The sequence below is a fragment of the Barbus barbus genome, assembly GCF_936440315.1.
Source record: "Barbus barbus genome assembly, chromosome: 35".
NCBI classification, from domain to species: domain Eukaryota; kingdom Metazoa; phylum Chordata; class Actinopteri; order Cypriniformes; family Cyprinidae; genus Barbus; species Barbus barbus.
Window position 1 is genome coordinate 990329 of NC_136763.1, and position 24756 is coordinate 1015084.

General features: G+C 36.3%; 3 protein-coding genes across 8 annotated transcripts in view; 1 reads left to right on the forward strand and 2 right to left on the reverse strand.

Annotated features, from left to right (window-relative positions):
* Positions 1-24756, reverse strand: part of LOC306855257 (pyrroline-5-carboxylate reductase 1, mitochondrial-like) — a 251100-nt gene that overhangs the window by 70524 nt on the left and 155820 nt on the right. The window lies entirely within an intron of this gene.
* LOC306855270 (palmitoleoyl-protein carboxylesterase notum1a-like) lies at positions 1645-16420 on the forward strand. Its single transcript, XM_079393833.1, has 11 exons — positions 1645-2020; positions 4736-4788; positions 4864-4959; positions 7104-7164; positions 7396-7454; positions 8699-8801; positions 10059-10250; positions 10325-10422; positions 12799-12946; positions 13808-13855; positions 14894-16420. Exons 1-11 carry the CDS (start codon positions 1731-1733, stop codon positions 15204-15206), a joined length of 1461 nt encoding a protein of 486 aa, XP_079249959.1. The 5' UTR covers positions 1645-1730; the 3' UTR covers positions 15207-16420.
* LOC306855269 (transmembrane channel-like protein 6) overlaps positions 16932-24756 on the reverse strand; it is a 28859-nt gene continuing 21034 nt past the window's right edge. For all 6 annotated transcript variants that reach the window (XM_079393828.1, XM_079393830.1, XM_079393829.1 and 3 more), the window contains exons 15-21: positions 23355-23450; positions 23202-23277; positions 22480-22613; positions 21556-21732; positions 20484-20562; positions 20300-20395; positions 16932-17317 (exon numbers count right to left, since the gene is read on the reverse strand). In XM_079393828.1, coding sequence (XP_079249954.1) covers positions 17300-17317; positions 20300-20395; positions 20484-20562; positions 21556-21732; positions 22480-22613; positions 23202-23277; positions 23355-23450 — 676 coding nt within the window. In that variant the 3' untranslated portion in view covers positions 16932-17299. The remainder of the gene's footprint in view (positions 17318-20299; positions 20396-20483; positions 20563-21555; positions 21733-22479; positions 22614-23201; positions 23278-23354; positions 23451-24756) is intronic.

Here is a 24756-nt window from a genome sequence, read left to right on the forward strand (position 1 = left end):
AAAATTGATCAGTTCATGCATTTTCTGGGAATTGAACCCATGACCTTAACTAGTGCAATTATCTACTGTTCAAGCTGCAGGAATGCAACAAATGCGAATAAAAGCTTCTGCTAAAACACATATAACACACTGTATTTTGTTTGTGTTGTGCTGAGTTTATGCTGGTGTTTGTGTTCGCTTTCACCTGCAGTACAGGAGCCCTGGGGAAATGACCAGCGTCTGAACAAACAAACAGTTCCGTCCTTATCCGTCCAGACCATCAGCAGAGGAAATAAAACTTCAAACTCTCTCCTAACGGCCCTTTGAACAGCGTGTTTGCCTGACCTCTCTGAGCAAAGGCCATATGCTGCCAAACGGAAGTCATTTAGGGAAATCACTGCTCGAGTGTGTTTTTCCAGTCCATTTAAAAACTTCTGAATTTGTTTTGTGTTATTTTGACGAGGAAATCACCTGCAGAGCACAAACACACTCGTGCGCACATTAGAGCGAGCATACTTCATATCTCACTCGGGAACTGTATTAATATTCTGTTTATTTTTACATACGTTTCATCAGATTGAGGCTGAGACTCTCTTAATGGAGTTTGAACCTTAAAAAATGTGTGTGTGTGTGTATGTGTGTGTGTGTATATATATATATATACTGTATATATATATGGGGTCACACATGTAAATATAGTATATATATTTAATATACAAGTTTGTGTACATAAAATCCATAAAACATCAACACAATACTGACAAATATAGTAGTAAATAACAAAATCACGTATTAAATATGAGCCAGTGTTATTTTAGTAGCCCTGAAATATGATTATAGTTTATGATAATTTTTAAATGATATATTATTTTCTGTTTTAATTTAAATGATAAAGTTTTAGTAATTTTGTTGTGTGTATATATTATAATTTAAAGTTTGTATTATTTATAAATAGCCTATATATATATATATCTATTATATTTATATATAAAATATATAAATATAATAGATAGTCAGATAGTCAGCTTTATGTCTCATTTTTGTTTTCATCATGTCTCAAGTTAAAGGTTTGTTTAATAAAATTACTATATAGACTATTTAAAAACACTATTTAAAAATACTAAAAATGACAAACTATATATATATTTTATATATATATAATAAAATATATAAAAATTCTAAGTGTATATATATATATATATATATATATATGAGTGTGTGTGTTTTAAAAACTATATACATATACTATATGAAAAATATAGCATGTATTATAGCAAAAGTATTTTCTTTTAAGTAATGAAATGATTTATGCGTTTAAGTTTTATTTTTAATTTTTAGTTTATTTATTGAAAGTTATTTTAGTATTTCAGATTAAACTGAACATAAATGAGAAATGTTTGGGATAGCTGACTAGCTCAAAACAAAATAAGTATATATATATATATGATTATGATTTTTTGTAATGGTTTTAGTTTTAGTAAACTATAATAACCCTCTGAGCATTATAAAGTTCATTCAGTGTTGGTTCTTCACATGTCTGTATTCACACTAAACACGCTGGAGATCAAAGGGACACATGTCACTAGACCACGCCCCCTTTGACCAGCCCTGTCTGCTGATTGGTTGAGAGGGCTGCAATAAAAAAACAAACCAAATAATGAGCCCACGAGGGGCAGAGACACTTGCCGTGATCTGAGCGCAGGAGGAGGACAGACTGTTCGCTTCAGGATGAAAGGATCCAGCGAGTTTTTATGAACCTTCTGTGGATTTACAGAAGCATGGAGATGATCAGAGTTCTGCTGGTTCTGCTGGTTCTGGGGTCGGCTGAGGGCAGGAGGGTTCAGGGTCAGCGGACTCAGACGCCCGAGAGCTTTCCTCTGGACTTCACAGCTGTGGAGGGAAACATGGAGAGCTTCATGACTCAGGTGAAGAACTTGGCTCAATCCCTGTATCCCTGCTCGACTCAGAAACTGGACCAGGAGATGAAGCTTCAGTTCCTGAGGAACTCTTCGGTCACCTGTAATGATGGGTCACCTGCTGGGTCAGTGACGCTTTCAGTATGTTTCTGCTTCTGTGTGGTGTAGTGGTCAAACATCTGCTGAATGGAAGGCTGTAGCTTCAAAGCTCTCAAGGGTTGATTATCCATCACTGGGAAAATCATCAGCAATGCAAGTCACAAAATATATATATATATACGTTCTGCAAACGTTCCCATTAAGTTATGAAAAACGTTAAATAGGAATGCCTTCTAAATGTTCAAAATATCACGTTTTTAATAACTTATTTTTTTAGTTATACAAACATCAACGGAACATTCCGTTTTAGAATTTTGCGAACATTACATGAACGTTACTTCAGAATGTTCTCTCAACGTTCAAAACATCAAGTTTTTAAAAGTGTTTTTTCTTGGTTATGTGAAAGTTGAGGGAACATTCAACTTTAGCATTTTACAAACATTACGGAAACATTACTTTTGAATGTTCAAAAAAATAACATATTAACCAAAAAATGTACAGATTATTAATATTTTCAGAACTATTCTTTTAATGTTACTGGAGGAATATTTGTTGGTAACTTTGAGAGAAGGACGTTAAGGACGTTCTGAGAATGTGAGAACACTGTTAGGAACATATTTAAATAAAAATTCAGCTCTAACTATCTATAAATATATCAATGTTTTTTGAACGCTCAGAAACAAGTAGCATCATTTTATTATTTAACGTTAGACGAATGTTCAACTAAAATGTTCCATGAATGATGTATAAATGCTTTTGTTAACATTATTAAAGAGCAGATAACTTTGAACCAACGTTACATTTACATTTATTCATTTAGCTGACGCTTCTATCCAAAGCGACTTACAATTGCTATATATGTCAGAGGTCGCACGCCTCTGGAGCAACTAGGGGTTAAGTGTCTTGCTCAGGGACACATTGGTGTCTCACAGTGGATTCGAACCCGGGTCTCTCACACCAAAGGCATGTGTCTTATCCACTGCGCCACCACCACGTTCTATTAATGTTACTTGAAGAACGTTTGTTCAAAACTTTGAAAGAACCTTGCCAGAACGTTCATAAACATATCTATCTATCCATCCATCCATCCATCCATCCATCCATCTATCTATCTATCTATCTATGTAGGCTACTCTGGTAATACCACGGTAAAGGTCTTTGATGTGTTTTTGCAGGGTTATATTGTGTATGGTATCCTTATTTTATTCCATCACAGTTCAAGTCTCTTATTTCGTTGGGAGCTCTCTTGTAATTATAGCACGAATCAGATAATTAAGAGAAGCGCGCAGCTCTGACAGACACAGAGGATCAGAGGCATTCCCAGACAGCAGCAGAGATGATCGGAATGATCCGGGAGAATCGCTGCGGTTCGGTTTGTCTCGGCATCTTCTGGGACACTTATGCATTTCAGTGAAAGTACGCAAATTACTGCTTTTATCTTCCCGCACGCGCGCCGCCAGGGTTGCCAGATCCCAGAGAAATTCCAGCCCAAACTTTACTCAAAACCCGCCCGAAAAGAATGAACTAGCCCAATTTTTCCCCCAACTAGCCGCTTTATTCCATAAATGCACTTTAAAATAAAAATTTTAGTTTTAGCGATATGTAGTAGTGCATTTTTAATTATTGAATTTGTATTTTATTTTTATTTTATATATTTTTTTATTTAAATTTTCAGTAGACTTTTCACGATAACATTTTTAAATTAGGGCTAGGCGATATGGCCAGAAATATTAAGACAATATCTTTTTTCCATATCATACTATATCAATATGAGGAGTGACATCATGCGCACATGGTTCGTTCGGTAACTTTAAGAATCTTTAAAACTTATAAAGCCGATCCAAAAACACATAAGCATTTTTTCCCCCCAATTAAAATGAAATAAGTTTATTTTAAAAAAATCTGTAATGCTATAATCTGTGACATCATATACCCTATATATAGGCCTATATATATATATATATATACAGATACAAAAAATGGTGAAGCAGGTTTGAAAGCTCCAGTTTAAACACATCAAAGGGATTCCAGCAAACTACACTGATCTTTATATATATATAGCCAAGTCTGACACACACACACACACGCGCACACACACACACACAAATCACTTTTAGAATCGGTTCTTTTTTCATAATTCAGTTGATCTTGTTTCATGTTTTTTTACTTTGACTTTATTTATTTGTATAGTTGATGCATTGTTTATTATAACAGGCTAATTTGCATATCTGGTCCCTATAGATAGGCTCTTGAGTGTAAACCTGTGTTCAACATTGATAATAATCAGAAATGTTTGTTGAGCAGTAAATCAGTATATTAGAATGATTTCTGAAGATCATGTGACACTGAAGACTGGAGTAATGATGCTGAAAATACAGCTGCAGATCACAGAAATACATTACAGTTTAACACATATTCACATAGAAAACAGCTATTTTAAAATATAATATTTCACAATTTTTATTGTATTTTTGATCAAATAAATGCAGCCTTGGTGAGCAGAGAAGTCTTAAAGTCTTGATTATTCAAAACGAATATATGCATTAATGCATTTATCAAAAGTTGTTATCCAGAGCAACTTGTATTGCATTCAAGGTACCCATTCTATCAAGTGCTTTCCCTGGGAATCGAACCCATGACTTTGGTGTTGCGAACGCCGTGATCTACTCTTGTACAGGAATGCATCAGAAATCAAAATAATAAACATAAAATGAATCATATTTATGTGTTTTCTGGTTTAGCTACTACATAAAGGAGTCGCGAGGCAGTCGGCGATGGCTGATGTTCCTGGAGGGTGAGTGAATCAGTCAATCGTGTGTGTGTGTGTGTGTGTGTGTGTGATCTGACGGTGTGTGTTTGTGTTGTTCAGGGGGCTGGTACTGCTTCAGTAAACACACCTGCGACAGCAGATACGAGACCATGAGGCGACTCATGAGCTCCAGCAAATGGCCTCCCGCCAGGACAGGTCAGTCATGACCTCTGACCTTTCAACTTGACCTCTGACTAGTTTTTATTTCATGAGCACATGAACTTCATTTCCAGAGAGTCACTCATGTCATAGCATCCCTATTAAATTCTACACCCTTGATTCTTGTAAAATCAAGCGGCTACTGAATTGTCTCTAGCAATAATTTTGATCAAATAGTTAAATATATGTGTATGTAGCCACTGTTGTAATTTCAGCCGCATCTGAAATAGGTCACACCACTGATATAACATGAGAAGTTCCAGAAATACACTGGAAAACATCTAATACATGTGTGTAATAAGAACATATAAGAACGGAAGTGATTGAAACATGAGCAGAGTTCAGCTGAATGATGAAGATTATCTTTAACTTTGTTCATCTGCTCTATTTGTATTGACTATCCCTCTATATAGACTAATACAATCACATACAACAATCATTTCTCAAATATTTATTACAATATACACTAATAAACTGAACATTGACTTAAATGCTTTGAGAGACTGGATGCTTTCAGCTGATTTCTATTGAACTGCAGCTCAAACTATTTCAAATATAGTGGATTAAGCTACAAACTCATCATAAACACAATGTGTCCATCTAACATGTATTTTGAGGTTTCCTCAACTCAATATGTTCATAGATTTGTGTTGGATGTTATGAATGGAAATATGGAGATTTTATGTGGAAACATCACACTTTTTTCGCTTATTTCAGTTAATGAGCCAGTAATAGTTCTGACAGTGTCGTGTAAACATGACTGAAGACGAGAAAACAGGAGAAACAGATGAACCGATTCAATTGAGTGAGTCATTTACGCGGGAACCGATTCGATTGATTCGAACTCGTGACTTCGATCATTCAGTTCAAGCGATTCACTACAAAAACCAGATCAAAAGAGACATTCATTTTCCAATTTCCACATTTGTAATGATTTTAAAAAGCACGTTTAGTGATGGAGAAACAGAGCTTTTATAAACTCAGAATCAGTTAAACCATTGAGCCGCAAAATGATTCACTGTTTCGAAGCGCTCCAATCGGATCACAAATCATTTGATTCAGATCGGAACTTCGAGTGTGTATCTCGAACATTTTTTTTTCTGATTTCTTTTTTTAATTAAACAGTACAAAACTTCAAACCATTAAGGCAATACAATTATAAAAAAAATAAAAAAAAGCAAGAAAGAAAAAAAAAATACACAAATACAAATCCCTTAAGAAAATAACCATGATTTTATTATAGTAAAAATGTAGTAACCATGTTTTTTACTATGCGTTTTTACTACAAATGCTATATAAATAATGGTTAAACTATGGTTAGTGTGGTCAAAGTATGGTCAATTTGTGGTTAGTTATCATGGTTTAGTAACAACCATCTGTTGTTTGATATCTTCATATTTCAGGAGAGAACTAGTTATCAAAGTAAGACATGGCTTGTTATGATTTTCAAGGGTGTAGAATTTAGTAGAGATGCTGTGACATGATCCTATCAATATCAGCCACTACTGAATTATCTCTAGCAATACTCTTGATCAAACAATTAAATGTCTGTTGTCTGCTGTTATGTCCACCAATGCCGAGATCAAACCTACACCCTTGAGAAAAATGTAATTTAACATAAAAAAAAAACAGAAACAAAAAAAAAAAAAAACAGAAAAATTAAAAAATAAAAACTGAATGGGGGGGGGGGGGGGGGGGGGGGGGGCATACAACAGAAATCCCAAAAAAAAATCTAACAGAAAAAAATGGAATTCAGAAAGCAAAAATAAAAAAAATAATTTGGGAAAAAAATTAATAAATCAGAAATCCAGAAAAATTTAATAAAATGGAGAAAAATGAAGGCCCTAAAAATTTCATTTTTGTTAAACATTTAATAAATTGTTATTACATTAACTAAGTTACATGATTTTAGTTTATTAGACATGCTTTTGAAAAAAAAAAGGATTGGGTAAAAATGAAAAGTTCATAAGTATGTCCTATGACAAGAAAGCACTAAGCACCACACACGAAGCAACTAAGCAACACTTACAACATAGCAACACCCTAGCAACGCTCAGAGCATCCTAACAACAGGGAGGCGTGTCCAAAAACACTGTATTCTGAGAGTCAGACCCTCTAAAGCTGAAATCCATGTGTTTCAGGAACAGGGATCCTGTCGTCTCAGCCCGAGGAGAATCCACACTGGTGGAACGCAAACATAGTGTATGATTATGACTTCTATACACAGATAATAATATTTCATATCCCATAACCCTCACAGAAAATTACCTGCATCTTTACATTTCTATACTGTTTACTGTTTTTATAATGCAGATCATTCAGATTTAGCTACAAAGAGAATATATTATTTCAGTCTTTCTATTTCAGCATTTCACAGTGAATTCAGTTTTATTTGCTGTTTCTCTGTCATGAATAATGAATCTGTGTGTGCAGGTTTGTGCCGTACTGCTCCAGTGATGTTTGGAGCGGCTCCACAGTGAAGACAGACCAGAGTAAAACACACAGACACACAGACACATACAGACACAGACACACAGACACACACACACACACACACACACACACACACACACAGACACACATACAGATACAGACACAGACACAGACACATACAGACACACAGACACATACAGACACAGACACACACACACACACACACACACAGACACACACAGACACACAGACACACACACAGACACAGACACAGACACATACAGACACACAGACACAGACACATACAGACACACAGACACACATACAGACACAGACACACAGACACAGACACATACAGACACAGACACACAGACACAGACACAGACACAGACACAGACACATACAGACACACATACAGACACAGACACACAGACACATACAGACACACAGACACACATACAGACACAGACACACATACAGACACAGACACACAGACACAGACACATACAGACACACAGACACACATACAGACACAGACACACAGACACACAGACACACACACAGACACATACAGACACATACAGACACAGACACACACACACACACACACACACACAGACACACACAGACACACAGACACACACACAGACACAGACACAGACACAGACACAGACACAGACACATACAGACACACAGACACAGACACATACAGACACACAGACACACATACAGACACAGACACACAGACACAGACACATACAGACACAGACACAGACACAGACACAGACACAGACACATACAGACACACAGACACATACAGACACACAGACACAGACACATACAGACACACAGACACAGACACATACAGACACAGACACAGACACAGACACATACAGACACACATACAGACACAGACACACAGACACATACAGACACACAGACACACATACAGACACAGACACACACACACAGACACACATACAGACACAGACACACAGACACAGACACATACAGACACACAGACACACATACAGACACAGACACACAGACACACAGACACACACACAGACACATACAGACACACAGACACAGACACACACACACACACACAGACACATACAGACACACAGACACACATACAGACACAGACACACAGACACAGACACACAGACACACACACACACACACACACACACACACACACACACGCACGCACAGACGCGCACACACACACACACACACGTCTTTCCATCATTCACATTCATCTCTCTGTGTGTGTGTGTGTGTGTGTGTCTGTGTTCAGGTGATTATGCGTTCATGGGTTCTCAGATCATTCAGGAGGTTGTTAAGGAGCTGGTGACTAAAGGTCTGGACGGTGCTAAAGTGCTGCTGCTGGCCGGGAGCAGGTGACCAATCACTGACAGATCCCCAAATACAAATCCTGCTCATTTTCCACAATCCTCCTCATGCTTTGTTTATAATGAGGAGGATGTTTTAAGCTATGAAACTTGCAGGATGTTTTAATGGTACAAAGACCTCTTACATGCCAAAAGATCAAGGCAAATTTGATTTCTCAAGTCATGTGTATGCCCCTTTAAGACAGATCTAATGTGAGCTGTGAGGCTGTTAATCAATGCTTTATGCTCACAGTGAGCAAATCATGCCAAACAAGCTCTGCCCACTCCATCATATTTTAGTATTATATACTACTAGAATATTTACTAAACTTTTAATAAGCTTTTATTTTTATATTTTCAGTTTTCACTTACATTTTTAAAATTAGTCTTTTATTTAAAATACCTATTTAGCTTTATTTTTATTTCAGTTTCAGTTATTTTAGCACTTCAACTTCAAGTTATATTATATTTAAACTTATTTATTAGTTAAATACTTATCATTTTTATTCAAATTCATTTGTTTTTTCTAAGCTTAGGTCGTTCATCAAATGTTTAACATTTTATTACGGCTTTATTAACGAGATTACTTTTACAACTTCAATATAGTCCCAAATATAATTAAATATTTGTATATACAATGGAATAAATTTAAAATGTTATGTCTACATTTCTATGTATCTTAGATGAGTTTGTTTCTTCATCAGGTTTGTATAAATGTGTCTCTGCATCAGTGTGTCAGCAATGGATGCTCTGCAGTGAATGGGTGCCGTCAGAATGAGAGTCCAAACAGCTGATAAAAACATCACAATAATCCACACCACTCCAGTCCATCAGTTAACATCTGGAGAAGACTAAAGATCAAACACATCCAGCATTAAGACGCTTTAAATACATTGAGTCCATAATCCATAATAACTCTTGTCTCTCGCATCAAAATCCAGCCACATATTTGTTTAGAGCTGTTTTGTCTTGTAAACGCTGCTTGATGCAGATTTCTCTCCTGATTCACACCAGAACACTTTCACTGGAGGAAGAGTTATTATGGATTATGGACTTGTATTTGAGTTAATAACGTATTAATGCTGGATCTGTTTCAGCTTTTGTCTTCTCCAGATGTTAACTGATGGACTGGAGTGGTGTGGATTATTGTGGTGTTTTTATCAGCTGTTTGGACTCTCATTCTGACGGCACCCATTCACTGCAGAGCATCCATTGATGAGACACTGATGCAGAGACACATTTCTCCACATTTCTCTCTGTCTTCAGCGCCGGCGGTACCGGAGTGCTGCTGAATGTGGACCGTGTGTCGGAGCTGCTGGAGGATCTGGGTCTGGGTTCGGTTCAGGTTCGGGGTTTGGTGGACTCGGGCTGGTTTCTGGATCATAAACAGTACCTCTGCACCGACTGCATCGACACGATCAGCTGCGCTCCGACCGAGGCCATCAAGAGAGGAGTGCGGTGAGACACACACACATTCTTCACACATGTGTTAATGCTCTTATACTGTATGTGGGACCGTGTTTTGTGTTCAGGTATTGGAACAGCGTGGTTCCGGAGCGCTGCAGTCACGTGTATAACGGGGAGGACTGGAACTGCTTCTTTGGTTATAAGGTTCAGCCCACACTGAAGAGTAGGTGGCTCCACAGCGCCCTCTAGTGTCTGAATCACCCACACACCACTCACTGATCTCTGAACTATTACTGTAAGCAGTGTTGGGGAAACTTACTTTTAAATGTAATGCGTTACAATATTGCGTTACTCCCTAAAAAAGTAACTAATTACGCTACTTAGTTACTTTTTATGGAAAGTAATGCGTTACATTACTTTTGAGTTACTTTTTAAATCTGGGCAGGGCTTGCTTGTTTGTTTTTAATATAAAAAGTTATATTTTTTGCCAAATGTAAAAGCCCTTTCACACCAAAAGCCTCAGGCTGTACAGTAGAACGCAGAATAAGTTCAACACTCTTCAGCAATAATAATAAAAAAAGAACAAATGTTAGTTTATCTTGGATAATCTTTGCTTATTGTTATGGTTGAATTGGATCATCGAAGGTCAGCAGCAAAGACACTGGTTAACAAAATGAGATTATATACATAAAGGATATTTGTATTATTGCATTATTTGTAATTATTGCATTTTATTACATATTCTTTTTGAGTTGCATTTCACTGTTTTATAAATGTTTTAGATTTTACTTTTTTGAAAAAATAACTCAGATATTTTCTTGTAAATTAAAAAGTAATGCGTTACTTTACTAGTTACTTGAAAAAAGTAATCTGATTACATAACTTGTTACTTGTAATGAGTTATCCCCAACAAATCATTGTACAGTAGTTAGTTACTTTAGTATTATTGATACTATACTATTATAGATTTTGAATTACATTGTATTTTTATACTTATCTTTTTATTTTAATTTCAGTTATTTTGTTGTGTTTTTTGTCATTTTATTTTAATATGTCTATATAGTTTTAGTGCGTCCAGTTAAACTATAGAAAACCGAGAAATGATGCTTTAGTCTTATATTTTATTTCAGCTTTATTTCAGTTAGGGTCATTATAGTCAAATGTACTAAAAAACATTTTTGTTATTTAAAATATAATAAACATTAACTGAAATAAGTTTAAGGATTTTTCTTTTTTTTCAGATAAGGTTTATTTAATTTCAAGTAATAAACAAATAGTTTTTATATGGTTTTAGTTAACTATAATATACCTGAATAAAATAAATGTTAGAGATGTTAGATGAAAAACTTTTTAGAAAACTTTTTAATTTGAGAACATCAAAACATTGCCTTGGCAGCTAACTGAAATAAATAAGCATTAAAATGACAAAAAGTAAAGTAAAAAAGTAAAAAAATGAGCATCTCTCTCTGTGTCTGTCCCTCGCCCGCTCTCTCTCTCTCTCTCTCTCACTCTCTTTCTCTGTGTCTCTCGCCCACTCACTCTGTCTGTGTCCCTCACCCGCTCTCTCTCTCTCTCTCTGTCTCTCGCCCACTCATTCTGTCTGTGTCCCTCACCCGCTCTCTCTCTCTCTGTCTCTCGCCCACTCACTCTGTCTGTGTCCCTCACCCGCTCTCTCTCTCTCTCTCTCTGTCTCTGTGTCTCTCGCCCACTCACTCTGTGTCCCTCAACCGCTCTCTCTCTCTCTGTGTCTCTCGCCCACTCACTCTGTCTGTGTCCCTCACCCGCTCTCTCTCTCTCTCTCTGTCTCTGTGTCTCTCGCCCACTCATTCTGTCTGTGTCCCTCACCCGCTCTCTCTCTCTCTCTCTGTCTCTCGCCCACTCACTCTGTCTGTGTCCCTCACCCGCTCTCTCTCTCTCTGTGTCTCTCGCCCACTCACTCTGTCTGTGTCCCTCACCCGCTCTCTCTCTCTCTCTCTGTGTCTCTCGCCCACTCACTCTGTCTGTGTCCCTCACCCGCTCTCTCTCTCTCTCTCACTCCCTTTCTCTGTGTCTCTCGCCCGCTCTCTCTCTCTCTCTCTCTCTCTCTGTGTCTCTCGCCCACTCACTCTGTCTGTGTCCCTCACCCGCTCTCTCTCTCTCTGTGTCTCTCGCCCACTCACTCTGTCTGTGTCCCTCACCCGCTCTCTCTCTCTCTGTGTCTCTCGCCCACTCACTCTGTCTGTGTCCCTCACCCGCTCTCTCTCTCTCTCTCTGTGTCTCTCGCCCACTCACTCTGTCTGTGTCCCTCACCCGCTCTCTCTCTCTCTCTCTCACTCCCTTTCTCTGTGTCTCTCGCCCGCTCTCTCTCTCTCTCTCTCTCTCTCTCTCTGTGTCTCTCGCCCACTCACTCTGTCTGTGTCCCTCACCCGCTCTCTCTCTCTCTCTCACTCCCTTTCTCTGTGTCTCTCGCCCGCTCTCTCTCTCTCTCTCTCTCTCTCTCTCTGTGTCTCTCGCCCACTCACTCTGTCTGTGTCCCTCACCCGCTCTCTCTCTCTCTCTCACTCCCTTTCTCTGTGTCTCTCGCCCGCTCTCTCTCTCTCTCTCTCTCTCTCTCTCTCAGGGCCAGTGTTTGTGGTTCAGTGGTTGTTCGATGAGGCTCAGCTGACGGTTGATAACGTCCATCTGACGGGTCAGCCGGTGCAGGAGGGTCAGTGGAGATACATCCAGAACCTGGGCAGTGAACTCAGAAACACCTTCAAAAACGTCCCGTAAGCCTTTCAGCTGCACGAGCTCCTGAACTCCTGTCAGATCTGTGACTTTACCCTAACATCACAGATCTGATAACGTCTGTGAATACTGTCAAACTCATCTCTGATCGGCCCTTGATCCTTCTGATTCACACCAAATGTAAAAGACAAAAACTAATTATTTATTTCGGGAGGTCAGTGTGCCTAATTATCATGCAAATAATAATAATAATAATGGAATGGTCCTAAAATTAAGCTTCGTTTTTATGCAAATATATATATATATATATATATATATATATATATATATATATATAGTTTTTTTTTCAAATGTTTTACAATTTTTGGAAATTATATTTTTCATATTTTATTATTTATAAAACAATATTTATTTCTGCAAATAAAAATGATCTCGAGCTGACACCTTGATTGTTTAGATTGACACCAAATTAAAATAATAATAATAAAAATGCAATAGTCCTAAAAATAGGCTTCATTTTTTAAGCAAAATATTACTTAATACTTTTTTTTTTTTTTTTTACAAATTACATATGTTTTTAAATCATATATATTTTATACTTTATTTTTTCATTATTTTATTATTTATAAAATAATATTTTTCTCTGCAAATCCAAACTGATTTACAATCAAACTGATCTCTGATTGGCCCAAATGTTATAAAACCCCCAAACAATAAAGAAATGTTTCTTTTGAGAGGTCAATGTGCCTAATTATCATGCAAATATTATCACAACAATAATAATTATTTTATTGTTGTAATAATATTTACATGACATACTTAATGTTTTTTTTTAAATACATAATTATTTAAAAATTCAACTTGAAAACTGATCTCTGATTGGCTCTTGTTTTGATTGACAGGGCCATGTTCGCTCCGGCCTGTTTGTCTCATGAGATCATCACAAGAAGGTGAGTATGCAGTGAGTGTGTGTTCACTTGTTCTTTATCTCAGTAGGTATGCTTAAAATGCAGAAAATAATCATTTATTTCAGTTATGCATTATCATAATGAACAATTTTTGTAATGTTCACCATATCTTAAAGGGGTCATCGGATGCAAAATTCACTTTCACATGTTTTTTTTTTTTTTTAAGATTTATTTATGGGCTTTTTATGCCTTTAATTGGACAGGACAATGTAGAGTAGACAGGAAAGCTTTGGGTGAAGAGAGAGGGGAGCACGAGTCAGGATTTGATCTCGGGCCGCAGCGAGCGCAGTTGTGCTGTATGTCTGCGCACTAACCACAAGGCTATTGGCGCCGACTTTCACATGTTGTTTGAACATAAATGTGTGTGTGTACACAACCACCCTATAAGGATCAAAATCCACCCAGTGTTTTTTTTTTTTAATCTACAGAAATCATATAACCCCTTTCTCAAATCAAGCCGTTCTCATCGTCGTCATTTACTCCTGATATCTGAGCCGCTGAAGTGGATTATGTTTGTTTTTGAAGGGAATGCTCCTCCCGATCTGCCTAAACGAGTCTATGTTCGCGCGAATCATTCGTGATCCAGCTTCACCAACAGAAGAAGTGAGGATAAGGTTCTTTTATGAATCTTTGCAAATCGCCTTTCCTAATAACGTGCTAGTTAGCAAGTTCTGCGGCTAAAGTTAAGAGTCTCATGAGAACTGCTGGTCACCCCACTGAAGAGAGGGGAGGGGTCAGCAGAGCTCATTAGCATTTAAAAAGACATGCACCGAAACGGATCGCTGTGAACAGAGCTGTTTTTGACAGGGTAAAAAGGGAGTTGTTTTACGCTACCATTGAGAAGTTTTAACCAAAGTATGTTATAGACTTTTCATTAAGACCCTAAAGAATCATATCAACTTGTGGAAAATGGGCATCTGATGACCCCTTTAAAAATCAGTGTACAGTACATACATTATCCATGATGCAACTCTTCAGTTACTGTATTCTGTATGCAGTAAGTCGGTCTTTTTCCTCCAGTTATTGGATGGACATCCATGTCAAAGGTACCTCACTTCCTCGAGCGCTGCAGTGCTGGGACCGCAGCCTCCGTCACCACGGCAACAGCAGCAGCGCTCAGGCTCCGCCCCGGGGCTGCCCTCTTCACCTGATTGACAGCTGCCCGTGGCCCCAGTGCAACCCCACCTGCCCCACCATCAGAGAGCAGCTGACGGGGCAGGAGATGAGCGTCATCCAGTTCCTCACGCACCTGGGCTTCGACGTGCAGCGTGTGGCACAGCAGCAGGGCATGGAGCCCCACAAACTACTGGGCATGCTCAGTAACGGCACCTGACGCACGCCTGGGTATTCATCAGACTGCGTTCGCTCTGGCTCCGTCTCAAATGGAGCAGCCGATGTGGATCGAATGACTGATGATCAGTGAGGATAGGGCAGCCATTTCTATAGCACCAAAAATGAGGATTCAGTGAAGCTAAAAATAATCCCAAATCTATAATTACACAACGTTTCCATTGAGGGACAATATTACTTTTGTAAAGGCAAGGGTTATAACCTTTTTATAAAATTAGGCATTTAGTAGATGTTTTATTCTTAGTTATTTTAGGATATGGCAGAAATAGTAAGAGTTGTATGGTAGTAGTACCTGGTTCCGAAAACAGCAACTTGAGTCATTGACTCAACAGTTTTGTTAGAAAACACTGATTTGTTTGGGAATGGAATGTCTTTATGAATGAGTCATTGAATTATTGACTCAACAGAGTTGTTTAAAATGGTTGATTCATTCAGGTACAAAGCAAGTGACAGTCTTTATGAACGAGTCATTGAATCAACCCCACTGTGTTGAACAGATGCACTGATTATGCTGCAATTCTGAACTAGTTTTGTTGGTGGAATAGAGCAACTATATTGTGTGTAAAATGTATGTCTCTTAATATTAATTTATACAGCACATTTTTAAAAATTAATTATATATATCATTGTATACCAATGGACATGCTTTTACAAACTGGACTGTCTGACTTTAAACACAACATATAGCCACCCTGATGAGCTAAGGTCACCATTTGGGACAGAGCCCGTGTGTGAACACACAGCTATCATATTCTCCAGAATCAGGTTAACAGTGGCGTCCTCTACTGGACACTCGATGGACTGCAGCAACAACAGACACTTGTCTTTCTCTGCGGATGAAGGACGAGTCAAACTCTCTGATGCTTTTCACTTCAGCCCATAATAATGAAGCACTTTCACAACAACCTCACAAACAAATACTGGAAATATTTGGAAATCTGGATACCAAACTCAACAGAGTATTCATCAGAGACACACAAACACCTCATACACACGGACATGTTTATATGAACATCTGAACACATCTCTCCACTAAGCTGACTGGATAAATTATCTGGTGAAGACAAACGGCTGCTCGGATCACAGAATCTCACCAAACCCTCCAAGAACGTGCGTGTATGTATGTATGTGTGTGTGTGTGTGTATATATATACACACACACACACACACACACACACACACACATATACACATATGAAAATATAAAATAAATATAAAAAAAAAAAAAAAAAAAGGTTAATAAAAACAATACTTTGAAAATTTTAAAAATATATTTTTGAATAAAAAATATTAAACATTTAATATATAAAAAAAAAATATATATATTAAACAATGTTCTTGACCGGTTTCTTGACATTCACCTTTAGCCTTTCTATTGTGATTTGTAGAATATATTCAAACAAAGTTAAGCTACATTATGTTATTTATTTTATGTAAATCATATTTAAGAGTGTTTCTGAAAGAAGTGATTTTGTGTAAAGTGTACATACCTTTTGAACATCGCCATTTCATTTGCATGCCTACATAAAAAATATTATGGCCCAAATTCTTTTTGTTTTAATATATATATATATATATATATATATATATATATATATATATATATATATATATATATATATATATATATATATATATACACATACATATATGTGTGTGTGTGTGTGTGTGTGTGTGTGTGTGCATGCAAAATACAAAGGTAAAATTTAATAATAATAAAAAAATCATATTTATTTAAAACTGTTTTTGTGAAAATATCACAATACATTAAATAGAGGGTCCAGTTTCTGAGGGATGAGGAACAGTATGAACTATTTCACAGTAAAATTAAAAGTGTCTCAATATCAGAGACGGCATGAAAACACCATCACCAGTATAAAAGGTAATATTTCCACAGATTTAACCAGAATCCAACTAACCGAAGCTAGCAGTGCGAGTGTTTATTGACTCCGGTCTTCCTGTGAAGAGTGTCATTCTGGGTTCTAGAGACATCTCGGGTGGTTTCTGCGAGAGATCCACATTCATCAGAGTTTCTGTTCAGCTCGTTTCTATGGCTCCATCAGTTCAAGAAGAGTGTCATGTACAACTGGAATCCTGAAACCAGACGCAAATCACATGATCTAAATCACTCGACAAACAGAATGAGTGGAAAAATGAAATAAAAAGGAATCACAAATCACAGCATCACGTCTGATCAGGTTTTTATACCCACTTGTTGCGTTTCTATTGGTGCCCCAGAGAAGTGTTATTTTATAGTTTTATTTATATACTAGTACAGTTTTTAATATTTTAAGTTTTAATTTTTTATTATGTTTTCATTATGTTTTAAGGGTTATTTTAACTTTAATTTTAAATTCAGTTTAAGTTTTTATTTATATCTGGTTAGTAATTTTAGTGCTTTAAATCAACTTATTTTAGTTAGTTGCTTTTTTTTTTGTTTTTCATCTAATATTTTATTTTATTTCACCTTTATTTCTATTTAAAAATTCAAAAATACAAAATAGAGAGGGATTTAATATTTATTATATTATTAAATTAAAGTAAATTTATTTATTTTAGTTATTTATTTATATAAATATATACACACTGAACAAAATTATAAACGCAACACTATTGTTTTTGCCCCCATCTTTCATGAGCTGAACTCAAAGATCTAAGACTTTTTCTATTTACACAAAAGGCCTATTTCTCTCAAATATTGTTCACAAATCTGTCTAAATCTGTGTTAGTGAGCACTTCTCCTTTGCCGAGATAATCCATCCACCTCACAGGTGTGGCATATCAAGATGCTGATTAGACAGCATGATTATTGCACAGGTGTGCTTTAGGCTGGCCACAATAAAAGGCCACTCTAAAATGTGCAGTTTTACTGTAGTGAAGTTTAGTGAAGTGACATTCAGCCAAGTATGGTGACCCATACTCTGAATTCGTGCTCTGCATTTAACCCATCCAACACACACAGCAGTGAACACACACACAGCAGTGAACACACACACACACACACACACAGCAGTGAACACACACCCGGAGCAGTGGGCAGCATTTATGCTGCAGCGCCCGGGGAGCAGTTGGGGGTTCGGTGTCTTGCTCAAGGGCACCTCAGTCGTGGTATTGAGGGTGGAGAGAGCGCTGGACATTCACTCCCCCCACCTACAATCCCTGCCGGCCCGAGACTCGAACCCGCAACCTTTGGATCACGAGTCCAACTCTCTAACCATTAGGCCACGACTTCCCCTTGGGGGTATTTACTGTATATAGTCTGGTGTGACCACCTCACGCAGTGCAACACATCTCCTTCTCATAGAGTTGATCAGGTTGTTGATTGTGGAATGTTGGTCCAATCCTCTTCAATGGCTGTGTGAAGTTGCTGGATATTGGCAGGAGCTGGAACACGCTGTCGTATACGCCGATCCAGAGCATCCCAAACATGCTCAATGGGTGACGTCCGGGGAGTATGCTGGCCATGCAAGAACTGGATGTTTTCAGCTTCCAGGAATTGTGTACAGATCCTTGCAACATGGGGCCGTGCATTATCATGCTGCAACATGAGGTGATGGTCGTGGATGAATGGCACAACAATGGGCCTCAGGATCTCGTCACACGATATCTCTGGTATCAATAAAATGCACCTGTGTCCGTTGTCCATAACATACGCCTGCCCATACCATAACCCCACCGCCACCATGGGCCACTTGATCCACAACGTTGACATCATCAAACCGCTCACCCACACGACGCCATACACGCTGTCTGCCATCTGCTCTGTACAGTAAAAACCGGGATTCATCCGTGAAGAGAACACCTCTCCAAAGCGCCAGACGCCATCGAATGTGAGCATTTGCCCACTCAAGTCGGTTACGAGTTACGATGACAAACTGCAGTCAGGTCGAGACCCTGAATTCTCTGAAACGCCTTTGGAGACGGCTTATGGTAGAGAAATGAACATTTAATTCATGGGCAACAGCTCTGGAGGACATTCCTGCAGTCAGAATGCCAATTGCACGCTCCCTCAAAACTTGCGACATCTGTGGCATTGTGCTGTGTGATAAAACTGCACATTTTAGAGTGTCCTTTTATTGTGGCCAGCCTAAGGCACACCTGTGCAATAATCATTCTGTCTAATCAGCATCTTGATATGCCACACCTGTGAGGTGGATGGATTATCTCGTCAAAGGAGAAGTGCTCACTAACACAGATTTAGACAGATTTGTGAACAATATTTGAGAGAAATAGGCCTTTTGTGTAAATAGAAAAAGTCTATATACACACACACACACACACACACACACACACACACATATATATATATATATATACAAAGCAAAATGTATTCAGACACCTTCAACATTTCTCACATTATAACAGGTTATTCACTATAATTTAGAAAATGGTAATAAAATATGAGAAGAGCTCAGAGTTAAACTGTGTCAGAACAGATTGATCTTGATGATGTCAGATAACTTTGATAGAAAGGTATGTAATGAATTGGGTTGAATAGCTGTCAGATGTTAAATTTAAGAACACAATTAGATAAAACCAATTTAGCTCGACCAATCACCAAGCAATGCTTCATTTAGTTCAGTCTGTGGTGGAAAAACATCACATTAGCAATTAAAGAAAAACACTTCAGCAAGACATGCTCAGGTTAAAGTGTCTGAATAATTTTTGGACCTAAATTTTACTGCTAGTCCACTGCATGAAGAATGTTTGGGTATAATATGTCAGTTTACTTTATTTTGCTCTCCTCACTTACAGAAATGAACTCTAGTGTCCTGCACCCACAAGTGAAAAATATCAAAAATAATATATGGTGTCTGAATAATTTCTGGTTTGACTGTGTGTGTGTGTGTGTGTGTGTGTGTGTGTGTGTATGTATATATGTATACACCTGTATACCTGTATATATTTTAGCTTTATTTATAGTCAAAAAATGTTTTACTAGTTTTAGTTAAGAAAAATAACCCGAAAGCAGACACATTTGGCTTTTATGCAGATTCTTCACACAATATTTTGCACTAAATCAAAGATTCATGCACCAGGTGTGTGTGTGTGTACCTAAACTTCACTAAAGTGTACCTCGCTGGCTCCTTTCACACGGCGTGGCGTCCCGCCTCGTTTGCGCTCATGGATGTCCTGCAGTCGTGTGATCAGGAACTTCTTATCCTCGCCCTCCTGAATCAGCAAGAACAGGAAGTGAAGTCATGCTACAGTCACACACACATGATCATACGGTCACATGTTCACATGATTTGCATCTCACATTCTCAATCTGCTCCTGAAGCAGTTCGATGATCTTCCGCTGACCGTCCACCACCTGACTGTGGAAGTAGATCACGATCCTGCAAACACACACAGAAACACCACTGACATCAAACAGAGCAACCAGATCAAACTCAGACTTCTGCATTTTAGATGTGTCTCTTTTATAGTACTGTGATTAAAAGTGATTTGCTAATAGGTTTGAATCTCCAAAAGCACAGAGGGATTTTACAGTAGATAAAAAAAGTAATTAATGACATTTATAAATATATTATGGAATGCTGCCATAAAAAAAAAGTAAAATGAAATGTAAGCATAAAATAAATTAATGAACAAATAAATAAATTTTATATGTAAAATTGAATAAACAAAACAATAAAACAGTGTTTTAACATACTGATGGATTTAACATTAAATAATAAATAAATAAAAGTAAAATTAAAAGTAAAAAGGTTATAAATCAATAACCCCCCCCCCCCCAAATAAAAAACAGTGTCTCAAAGTATGGAGGGATTTAACAGCAAGTAAATAAAAAATGAATATGTATTTATTAATATATTATGGAAATTTGCAATAAAGTAATAAAAGTCAAATGAAACATATGTATAAATGAATGAATGTAAAAATAAATAAATACATTTTCATGTAAACCTGTGTCTCCAAAAGAGTGTAGGAATTAAATATTATAAATAAATAATAAAATAATTAATAATTAAAAATTAAATTAACGTGAAATTTTAAAAACATGGAATGTTATAATAAATAAAAGTAAAATGGAATGCACAAATAAAAACATTTCATTAAATTAAATATGAAAAAACTATTTTATGTAAAAGACAAAATGGAAATACCATGTGATGAAATCAGAATAAATGCATGAATAACTGTAGTCTCAGATGTTAGTAATCTCACCAATTCTCTACAGTTTCAGGAGATCTCAACAATGACTCAGATTATAATAATATCTCTACATTCCCACTGTAGGTCAACTACTGCCTTACTCAGATTTGAGAAGAACCATCTGAGACAAGTGTAATGGAGAAGTTGGTTCTCCAGAGCGAGAGCAGACTCACAGGAAGATGCCGGCGGACAGGAAGAGGAAGAGGGGGTTCTCCACCAGATAAGTGTGAGCTGAGGCCAGCCAGCGCAGATTAGGGTTCACATCTGCCAGGTCATGAACCCAGATCTTCCCCGCATGGAACATAGTCTTCAGGCCCTGGAACGGACCGCAGTGCTTCGACGGCTGCATCCTGACACACACACACACACACGACATTCAGAACAAGAGAGAATTTAATACATCCATTTTTCATGTAAACAGCAACTACAACTATAAAAGTGTCTAAAAGTATGGAGGCATTTAACATTAAACAAGATTATTTCTCCCAAATTATTATATGCTGACATTTTTAAAAACATCATGGAATATTGCAATAAAAGTAAAAGAACAAATGTAAGCATAAGCAAATAAATGCATGCTTACATTTTATTTTACTTTTATTCATAGCAACTTCTATATTTACGATGAAATTGTTAAAAACATCATGAAATGTTGCAATAAAAACATCAAAGATGTGTGCTTGAGAGGAAGTAGCAAATAAATTAATATGACATTTATAAACATTTTATAATGTTGCAATAAATAAATAAAAATAGAAATGTAAGCAAAAATAAATACAGAAAGATTATTTTATTTTTTTATGTAAACAAAATAAAACACTAAAACAGTGTCTCCAAAGAATGAAAGGGTTTAACATTATATTAATGAAATAAATGACATTTTGAAATAAATCATAGAATGTTGCAATGTATTGTTTTTTCATGCAAAACTGGAAAGAAAAACTGCAAGTGTCTCCAAAAGTATGGATTTAACTTTAAATTAATGAATGAATATATGATGAAATTTAAAAAATGTTGATGAAATGTAAGAATGAATGAATGAATTAATCATTGAACGGAGCAGTCACAGATGTGTGTTTGAGATACTCGACACTCACGTCCACATGGTGTAGGTCACACACACAGCGGCCCCAAGGAATGCTGGGAAACACAGCAGTGTGATGAAGATGGTGGTCATCTGAGAGGCGTGCCACGGCTTCCCCGACGCCTGACAGTTCATCTTCAGACTGACCTGCGCCAGACAAAACACAAACACAGCATTTATTCACTGCAACATTCAATAACACATTTAAACTTTCATTATAACGTGTGACCCTGGAGCACAAAAGCAGTCATGAGTAACACAGGTATATTTGTATCAATAGCCAACAATACATTGTATGGATCAAAATTATACATTTCTCTTTTATGACAAAAATCATTAGGATATTAAGATAATGTTCCATGAATATATGTCGTAAATTTCCCACCATAAATATATCAAAACTTCATTTTTGATTAGTAATATGCATTGCTAAGAACTTCATTTGAACAACTTTAAAGGAGATTTTCTCAATATTTAGATTTTTTTGCCCCCTCAGATTCCAGATTTTCAAATAGTTGTATCTCAGACAAATATTGTCCTATCATAACAAACCATACATTAATGGAAACATTATTTATTCAGCTTCCAGATGATGTATACGTCTCAATTTCTAAAAATGTACCCTTATGTTTGGTTTTGTGCTCCAGGGTCACAAACCGCTCCATGCAAAAGAGCGCACACTTGTGAATCAGGCTGTTAAATGCCTAAAGAAATGCATAAATCAAACAAACAAACCTTCTTCGTGTAGAAGAGAAAGAGCAGTTTAATGATCTGAACCGCCGGCAGCAGAGGAGAGAATAAGACACCCAGCCTGCAGATGAAACATCACACATCACTGATGGAGAACAGAGGACACTTCTGAGTGCACTCAATGGGAACCAGCGTTACCAGGCCAGAGTCTGTCCGTAGATGAGCTCCAGAACGTTCCTGGCGATATCAAACACGGGCTTCCTCTTCCTCTTCAGAGCCTTCTGAGAAAACAACCTGAGCGAGAGAAGACTCCGTTAATAAACACTGTGTAATTTAAAAAAGAAAAATTAGAATTATTTTTTTTTTAATAAATTTAAATGTATTTTAATTAAAACTTTAAATTTGAATTTAAAATATTAATATAAAATAAAGGCAGACAAAAAATGTATTATTTCATAAATTATAAAAAACAACAACAAAAAACAAAACGTTTTAATGAATTTCAGCCACTGCCTTCATGACAACTTGATTTTTGGGAAAAGAACAGTAAAGAATCAGAACTTTTAGTTCTCTGAGATATTAAAGATTCCCTTAAATTAGCTAATAGTCTTTCCTGCAATAAAAGTGAAATGAAATGCAAGAATGAATGAATGAATAGATGCTTACATTTCTTTTTAATGTTATTTATTGCAACATTAATATAGAGTACATGAACATTTTTAAAAAACACTGCATTAAAAAAATGAAATCAAAACATTTCAAAACAATGTTGCAATAAATAAAAGTAAAATTTATAAATAACCTCTGAAATTAAGATTTATTTTTTTAAACAGCCCAATAGTCTTTCAAAAACAAGACAATTAAAAAATATATATATAATAAAAAGATTTATTTTTATAAATTAAGTTAAAATTTAAAATATGAATACAATCATTAAAAAAATGAAAACTTAAATAATTATTTTAAAAATATAAGCAAAAACTTAAAAAATGTAAAAAATATACGATGAAATAAAAAAAAAATGTTGATGAAATGTAAGAATGATAACACTTTACAATAAGGTTCATTAGTTAACAACATTACTTAACATGATCTAAGATTAAACAATACTTCTACAGCATTTATTAATCTTAGTTAATGTTAATTTGTGTTTGTTAACATTAGTTAATGCACTGTGAACTAACAATGAACGACTGTATTTTTATTGACAAACAAAGATGAATAAATACTGTAATAAATGTGTTGATCTTTGTTCGTTCATGTTAGTTAATACATTAATTAATGTTAACAAATGACAATTTATTGTAAAGTTTTATCGTAAAAATGAATGAATGTAAAAATTCTATAAAAATTCATAAATAACCTCTGAAATTTTAAGATTTCTTTTTTTAAACAGCCCAAGTCTTTCAAAAACAAGAAAATTAAAATTATAAAATGTAGATTTTTCTTATAAATTAAATTATAATTTAAAATATGACTACAACCATTAAAAATAGTTAAAAATTAAATAAGAATATAATGTTAAGATTTCTTTTTTAAACAGCCAAATAGACTTTAAAAACAAGACAAAAAAAAATAAATAAATAAATAAATAAATATA

Excerpts from the sequence above, each read along its gene's own strand:
- LOC306855270 (XM_079393833.1), top strand. The coding sequence starts at position 1,731 with ATGAACCTTCTGTGGATTTACAGAAGCATGGAGATGATCAGAGTTCTG. Across the intron at positions 8,802-10,058 it reads CTGCTGCTGGCCGGGAGCAG|CGCCGGCGGTACCGGAGTGC; the intron begins GTGACCAATCAC and ends CTCTGTCTTCAG. Across the intron at positions 10,423-12,798 it reads GGTTCAGCCCACACTGAAGA|GGCCAGTGTTTGTGGTTCAG; the intron begins GTAGGTGGCTCC and ends TCTCTCTCTCAG.